The sequence below is a fragment of the Pituophis catenifer genome, unplaced genomic scaffold (genome assembly GCF_029215685.1).
Source record: "Pituophis catenifer annectens isolate HBS135680 unplaced genomic scaffold, rPitCat1.0.hap2 SCAF_6, whole genome shotgun sequence".
NCBI lineage: Eukaryota > Metazoa > Chordata > Lepidosauria > Squamata > Colubridae > Pituophis > Pituophis catenifer.
Genome location: NW_027256886.1, coordinates 97,343,328 through 97,351,549, shown reverse-complemented (window position 1 = coordinate 97,351,549; position 8,222 = coordinate 97,343,328). Strand labels below are relative to the sequence as shown.

At 41.0% G+C, this 8,222-nt stretch overlaps 1 protein-coding gene across 1 annotated transcript in view; it reads right to left on the bottom strand.

The window, feature by feature from the left end:
- Nucleotides 1–571: 571 nt before the first annotated feature.
- The window catches only part of LOC139318139 (pulmonary surfactant-associated protein A-like), a 57,201-nt gene continuing 49,550 nt past the window's right edge, over nucleotides 572–8,222 (bottom strand). The window contains exons 3-4 of the mRNA XM_070945428.1: nucleotides 7,156–7,233; nucleotides 572–948 (exon numbers count right to left, since the gene is read on the bottom strand). Coding sequence (XP_070801529.1) covers nucleotides 572–948; nucleotides 7,156–7,233 — 455 coding nt within the window. The remainder of the gene's footprint in view (nucleotides 949–7,155; nucleotides 7,234–8,222) is intronic.

Here is an 8,222-nt window from a genome sequence, read left to right as displayed (position 1 = left end):
TGTAAAATTGATCAGAATTGATATTCTTTCCTCTTGGTTAACTTCTCCAATGGTCTCAGTATTGTTTTCAAATTGAATAGATAGATAGATAGATAGACAGACAGACAGACAGATAGCGTAGATAGATATGATAGATATAATTATGACATTCGTGTCCAGATTTACATTAGTTTTTGAAAGACACAAGAATATTCCTGGAGAATTCGGAAAGACACATATAATTTTGACAATATCTGAATATGCCCTTATAAAAACTGCTCTGCTGTTTAGATGGGCATGCTTGAGATAAATTAATTCTAACCCAAAAGAACAATCAAACTCTAATCATCTATAAATCAATATTTTAATTTCTTTTAATTATCCAGAAATTGGAAATGCTTGATTGTACCTACCACATCATCATCAAAACCCTATCCTCACATTTGTTACTGATTTAACTCTCATGCTTCAGAATATTGGGAACTGTAGAAGACTGAAGGCTGATGAAGACTTTACAACAAATATATTCAGAAGACTACAGTTCCCAGAAGCCATGACAATTTCTTTGGTTTAGATGTTAAAACAGGAAATTTTAAAATTCACAAATAATGAGACGATACTGGTTGCATTTTTTGTCATTCCAACTTCCATCAGTTTGCATCTCAACACAATTTTCTGACCCTTTTCCATTTGGCTCATATCGACGCCAGTTGGTATAATTCACAGGAGTTTCATTGAAATACTCGAAGGCTCCTGGAACTGAACTCTCCTTAATTCCCGAGTAGGTGTATTGATTTTGTTCTTTCACAATTTGCAAAATAGCTTCATTCTCCTTTTCATTCATGGGTTTTGCAATGGAACCCCCTGAAAGTTGACATGCTTGGATTATTGCATCAAAGCCAACTGTCTTCCCATTGGTAGTAAATATTTTGTCCTCCACCTTATTTATCAGTCCCCTCAAGGCTAGAACTGCAAAAGAGAAGAAAAAGCATGATTATACATTTTGTCCTACTATTTGGCAATTCCTAAGTGCAAATTATCATTTGTTTTTGCAACAGCCACACCATGACTATGCATTGCATAAACTAAATACATTTGAATTAATCCTGGTCTGATACATGCTACTCTCTCAGATGTCCCTCTATAAATCTGTTCCATTTCCGTAGTAATCAAAAATATCTCTCTAAATGAAAATTCAGATTGAAATGTTTCGGAGTTTACTGGCCAGATACCCTTCCTGACGCCTATGCGGAGTTTGCAGCAGATATTTTCTCTTTGTGTCCAGAGAGAAAAATATCTGCCACTACCTAGGATTGAACTCACAGCCTCCTGATTATGAGGAGAGAGCTCCACCTTTAGGCCACCATGCTGCTCTTTTGAAAGTTTACCATAGAAAATTTAAGATCAAAATTATCAAAATGAATCTAATTTAGATCCTAAAAAATTATCATGTATGTATTCTAATGTGCAAGCTAAATGTTGGAGATGTGACTGTGATGATGCAACTTATTATCATATATGGTGGACTTGTAGAAAAATCAAAGCATTTTGGATAAAGATTTGGTGGGTGATGCAGAATATTCTCAAAAAGAGACTGAAATTTACTCCACAGTTGTTTTTACTGGGTATAACTACGGACTGTACAGTTGCAGAGACTAAATTGATTTTGAACTTGATAACAGCAGCAAGATTGTTGGTAGCACAATACTGGAAGAAGGACTTTTTGCCTACTATTGATGACTGGATATTGAAAGTAACTAATTTAGCTGAAATGGCTAAAATTTCAGCATATCTGAAGGATCATACACAAGAAAGGTACATACAGGACTGGAGAAGATGGATTGATTATATTGAAAATAAGTATCAGACTAAAAAATATCAAATAGCTTATGAATGATTTCTTTTATTTGTATAAGCGTTATATAAGTGACATTAGAAGTATTATGTTTAAGAAATAGGATTTTATATATGGGGGGTTAAGAATTTTTTTTTATAGGGATGTTAGTTTAATGATTGGTTATGCAATTTAGATTATTGTTAAAGATCAATAGAAATACCTTGTGTTCTGCTCTGGGAAGTCGGGGAGGGGGAGGGGGGTTGGGGGGGTTGTGGGGAAAATATGTTTGTTTTTAAAACTTTTTCAATAAAAAAAAAAATTATCAAAATGAACATGGTTTAATTTAATTATTTAATTTAATTTAATTTAATTTAATTATTTAATTAATTTAATATTTAAATTTATATACCGCCCTTCTCCCGAAGGACTCAGGGCTGTGAACAGCCAGAAGTAAAAAACATCAAATACAAAATATAAAAACAGTTTAAAAATGAATTAATCAATTTGGCCCGACAGTTAAAATCCCCCATTAAAAATCCAAATTAAGACTTCCGGGTTGGCTCCGCAGCACCATTGACGGTCTTTTTAGACCGCCGCCCCCGTGATTCCGTTGAGCCGTTCTGACAGCGTTAATCAGCTGTCAAACGGCTTGAAAATCTCCCCTTCGGGAAAAGAAGGGGAGGAGAGCAGGTGGGTGAGGGTAGAGCTCCCTGAAAACCCCTGGATTAATTCCAGGGGTTAGGAGGGTGAGAGCTCCCCGTTCAGCCCACTGAAGCTCCGGATCCGGGGGGACTCTGTTTTTTTTACAGAGCTAGGTGTTGCGTCCAATTTCTGCTGTCAAACAGAAGATTAAATGATTTCAAAAAAGCAGGCGGAACAGAAGCAGGAGGACAAGCTTTTTGCAAGTATAGCACTTAACTCCGGGGATACAATGTTTCTAATTGGATTTTCTGAGCTGGAAGTTAAGATGGCGTTTCTTTGTTGCGATTTTAAAAGGGAAAGTTAGAAAAAGTTTTTGCTAATAGACTCGTGCTCAGAGACTGGCTTTAAGTTGCTGGAATAGATTTTGAAGAGCTGTTTGGGAAAAGATTGTTTATAAAGAAATTGCTGAATGCTGCTCAAAAGGATGGCTCTGACTTTATGATTTTATGGTTGTGGGAAGAAAGAAAATTTCTTTAAAATAAAATGGCTTCTAGGAAAGGAGATCTTGAAAGTGCTGGATGCTATTTGGAGGTGTCAGAAACGAAACAGTTGTCTGATTTACAGAGTTGTAAGGATTTTGATGCAGAACTTACAGAATTTATAAAAGAAGCCATGAATAATCATACTGCAGCTATAAGTAACCAAATAGCAATTCTTAAAGGGATAACAACAGAAATGACTGAGGAAATCAAAACAACTACGGAGCATGATGACAACTCAGGAGATATTGCAGCAGAGAGGGTGGAAGAATTTTCTCAAGAATTTTCGAGCTTACTCTCTGCTCTTTTCGGAAAAATTGATAGAATCCTTCAAAATTATGACTTGGTTTGGAAAAAAGTAGTAAATGACCAGACTTTCGAAGTTTCAGAAGATGAAGGAGATTTGTCAGTGGCATCTATACATTTAATAGAAAAGAAACAATTGAACTTTTCTTCACAAACTCTTGACAAACTTTGGTTTTACAGACGAAGGAATGAACTGATTTATATAAGCATGAAGAGGCGATTTGGGGGCTCTAAATCAGAGGAAACTTTTTTAAAAAGGGGACAATTTTTGCAGTTATATCAACCTCAAATTAAAATGAAAAACCTCCTCAAAATAGAAGTAGGAGGGATGCAGAAAGATTGGAAAAAATATAAAAAGAAAGCAAGAATGGAAGATTAATCTTTTCTTTTGGCTTTGTAGTTGTTCTACTCATGGTTAAAAATGATTATGTTGTAGGTATTATAACTACTGAGGGGGGAAAAAGTATAAAGTTAAATATTGATTTTTAAATATGATGTACTAATGGTTGATTAATCCTTTTTGGTTTTTTAGTTTATGTATTAATGGTTAATTATGTTGTTGATTATCTTTTAAATTTTAAAAATTGGAGGGAGGAATAATGAAGGGGGGAAATTTAGAAATTTAAAAAATGTAGAAATTTAATTAGTGAATATCTAAGGTTTATTTTTTGTTATGAGATTTTAAAATAAGAAACCAAGAATGGAAGATTAATTTTTTTTTTTTTTTGGCTTTGCAGTTGTTCTATTCATGGTTTAAATTGATTATGTTTTAGGTGTTATAACTACTGAGGGGGAAAAAGTATAAAGTTGAATATTGATTTTTAAATATGATGTATTAATGGTTGATTAATCTTTTTTGGTTTTCTAGTTAATGTACTAATGGTTAATTATAAAAATGTAGAAATTTAATTAGTGAATATCTAAGGTTTATTTTTTGTTATGAGATTTCAAAAAATCTGAACTTTGAGAAAAGTAGGAGGGGGAAAAATGTTTTTAGGTTTGAATGTTTAAGATTTGTTAATGGTTTTAAAATTCTTAGAGTTATTGGATTACATGTTACTTTGTGTTTATATAAAGGGAGGTTGATGAAATTGTAAAAGGGGAGTTAAGGGGTCTTGGGAGTTATTAAATCTTGCAGTTAGCTAGTTTATTTTAGCGAATGTTTGGTGAAATCTATGCCCTGTTTTTGTTCTGGGAAGTCGGGGGTGGGGGGTGGTGAGGAGGGGTTGAAGATTGAGTTTACCAAATTGATTTTTTTTTCTTTTTTTCTGATGATAGCATGAATGATTGTTTATATTGTATACTTGTTTGATCAGAAAATAAAAACTTTTTTATTAAAAAAAAAAAATCCAAATTAAAATATACAATTGGAGAGATTAGGCCAGCCCGACTTGATGAAATAAAAAGGTTTTGAGGACCCGACGGAAAGTACGTATGTCTGGAATCGTCCGTATCTCTGGGGGGAGCTCGTTCCAGAGGGCAGGTGCTCCCACAGAGAAAGCTCTCCCCCTGGGGGCCGCCAGTCGGCATTGTTTGGCCGATGGCACCCAGAGGAGCCCCTCTCTGTGGGAGCGTACTGGCCGGTGGGAGGCTCTTGGTGGCAGAAGGCAGACCTGTAAATATCCAGGCCCTAAGCCATGGAGCGCTCTAAAGGTGGTCACTAACACCTTGAATCGCACCCGGAGGACCACCGGGAGCCAGTGCAGCTCATACAGGAGAGGTGTTACATGGGAGTGCCATGGCACTCCCATAATCACCCGCGCGGCCGCATTCTGGACCAGTTGGAGCCTCCAGGTGCTATTCAAGGGGAGCCCCATGTAGAGAGCACTGCAGTAGTCCAGGCGGGAAGTGACGAGGGCATGAGTGACCATGCGTAAGGAGTCCCGATCCAGAAAGGGACGCAACTGGCGAATCAGGCGAACCTGATAAAAAGCCCCCCTGGCCACAGCCGTCACATGCTCTTCTAAAGACAGCCGTGCATCCAGAAGGACACGCAAGTTGCGAGCCCTCTCAGTGGGGGCTGTACAGCCTCCAGACAATGGGACATCACATCAAGGGCATCATTGGGGTGGTCCGGGGTGGAGATTTAAAGCTGAGTGTCAGCGTACTGATGGTACTTCACCCTGAAACCACGGATGATCTCACCCAGCGGCTTCACATAAATGTTGAACAGAAGGGGCAAGAGGACCGACCCCTGCGGCACCCCACATACAAGGCACCTCGGGGTCGACCTCAGGCCCCCCCGTCAACACAAACTGCGACCGGTCAGAGAGATAGGAGGAGAACCACCGCAACACGGTGACCCCCACCCCAACCCCTCCAACCGGCGCAGCATGATACCATAGTCGATGGTATCAAAAGCCACTGAGAGATCTAACAGGACCAGGACAGATGAACAGCCTCAGTCCCGAGCCCTCCAGAGATCATCAACCAATGCGACCAATGCCGTTTCCATGCTGTGCCTAGGCCTGAAGCCTGACTGGAACGGATCAAAATAGACTGCTTCATCCAGGTATTGGGGGAACTGTCGCGCCACCACACTCTCAACAACCTTCGCCACAAAGCGAAGGTTGGAGACTGGATGATAATTTGCTAAAACAGCTGGGTCCAAGGAGGGCTTCTTGAGGAGAGGCCTCACCACCGCCTCTTTCAAGGCGGTGGGAAAGTAGCCCTCTCTCAAAGAAGCGTTAACAACCCCTTGGAGCCAGCCTCGTGTAACCTCCCAGGAAGCCAGCACCAACCAGGAGGGACACAGGTCCAATAAATATGTGGCCGCGCTAAGTCTACCCAGAATCCTGTCCATGTCTTCAGGGGTCACTGGGTCAAATTCTTCCCAGATAATGCTCTCAAGACCTGTCTCCATCACCCCACCTGTATCTACCCAGTCAGAGTCCAGGCCTTCCCGAATTTGAGCGACTTTGTCATGCAGATACTGCACAAGATCCTCAGCCCTGTCCTCCAAGGGGTCTTCTTGCGCTCCCGGATGGAGCAAGGAGCAGGTCACTCTGAACAGGGCTGCTGGGCGGTTATCTGCAGACACGATAAGCACGGAAAAATAATTAAACTTTGCCGTTTTTATCGCCACTAGGTAGGTCTTAATATGAGACCTTACCAGTGTTCAGTCGGATTCGGAAAGGCTAGTCCTCCAACTGCTCTCTAGGCGTCTTTTCTGGCGCTTCATCTCCCTCAGCTCCTTGGAGAACCAGGGAGCTAAGTGAGATCGGCGGCAGGTCAGAGGCCGCAAAGGCACGACATGGTCCAAAGCTCCAGTGGCCGCCCTATCCCAGGCAGCCACCAGGTCTTCAGCCGGGTCGTGAGCCAGAGCCTCAGGAAATGGCCCAAGCTCCGTCTGGAACCTATCACGATCCATCAGGCGTCTGAGGGGGAACCACCTAGTCGGTTCTGCCACACTGAGGCGGGGTGTAGAGGTTTGAAGGTCAAATTGAAGGAGAGAATGGTCAGACCATGACAAGGGTTTAAAACAAAAAACAGGACAGTCCAATCAAAAAGCTTCCCAGAACACTCAATCTCCAAACATTTATTCAGATATTTTTGAATGCTAGAACTTTAATTATTTAATTTGATTTGGAAAATGGTTACACCTCTGATTTCCAAATAGGAAAATGAATATTTCTCTTATTTTTACGTTTGAAAATATACGTGCAAAGCTTCCTTCTCAAAAAGCAATGGAGAGTCCAAATAAATGCAAGATTTTAGAGGAAATGAAGCCTATCTCACCATCCCTTTTCAAAAAATATTTTTTGCCTCTCATGAAAGCTACTCCTGGTAGCAGGTATTTGTTTTACAGTTTTGGTCTCCATAATTCTAGAATAGGAAAAGCAAGCAGCACACCTCCTTCAAGTCTTAGGATCCTGTCTCCCAGATTTCTGAGCACTTTCTGCATGTCTGGATCGAGAAAAGCTGCACGGCCTGGAAATAAATAGAAAAGCGATCCATTTAGCTTCGAGGAGCAGAGCAAATCCATTTCTTTGCTCTGAATTTTGTCTCTGGAGAATACTGAATTTTCCTGTGGCCTGTCAAGTATTCCACATGGAATACTACATCCAGTTATGATCACCAGAATACAAAAAAGATGTTGAGTGTCAGCCTCCGCCTTTACTGCTTTGGCTGCCATAGTAACGGGAGGGGGGAGAGCTAGATAGCATGGGGGGGGAAGCGTGCTGGAGGAAACGAAACTGATAGTTAAGCCACCAGATTGTATCTTTGAAGCTGCCATCGGGCCAACGGTCGTGGCATTCCTGATTGATGAATCTGCCAGACATGTGCTTCCACCTGACCGCTGGGAGACCTTTGGATTGGATGATTTATGGTGGACAGTGGGAGGAGATGCTTTCTATATGCAATTTTCGCGCGCATTGCCTTAGATTCTGCTTTCCTTTGGTTGCATTCACTTCATTTTCTAGTAAAAGTACCTTTCTCTATAAACAATGGAGTTTGGGTCATTCTTTCCTGGACTTTGAAGGAAGCACACCTGACATTAAGCAGAATCTCACCTCCAGCCATCCCGGATAAACACCGAGGGGGCTGAACCCAAGATATGTCTGACCAAGAGAGTGAAGGAGATCAGATGTGAGCTTCTGGCTCTACTATAATTTCACTTCAAGTGGAGAAGGAAGCTGAAGAATGGATGGAAAAAATTCAGCTGAGAGAGGAGCCAGAGGAAGCTAGATGGTCGAGGGAAGGTTGCCGGACTTGGGGAGGACCCCCCAAGGAGTAAGCAGCTCCAGACCTCGTAAGGGAGAGGCGGTGTGGCTGCAAGAGCAAAAGGAGAGCCTCATGATTGCTCAAGTGATGAAACTCCTCCCCGATGCCAAGGAAAACCGGAAAAAACATTGAGTCTTATGTATTCCCTGTGGGGAAGGGAGACTACCCCAGACTGGATCCAGAAGAGACAGCCT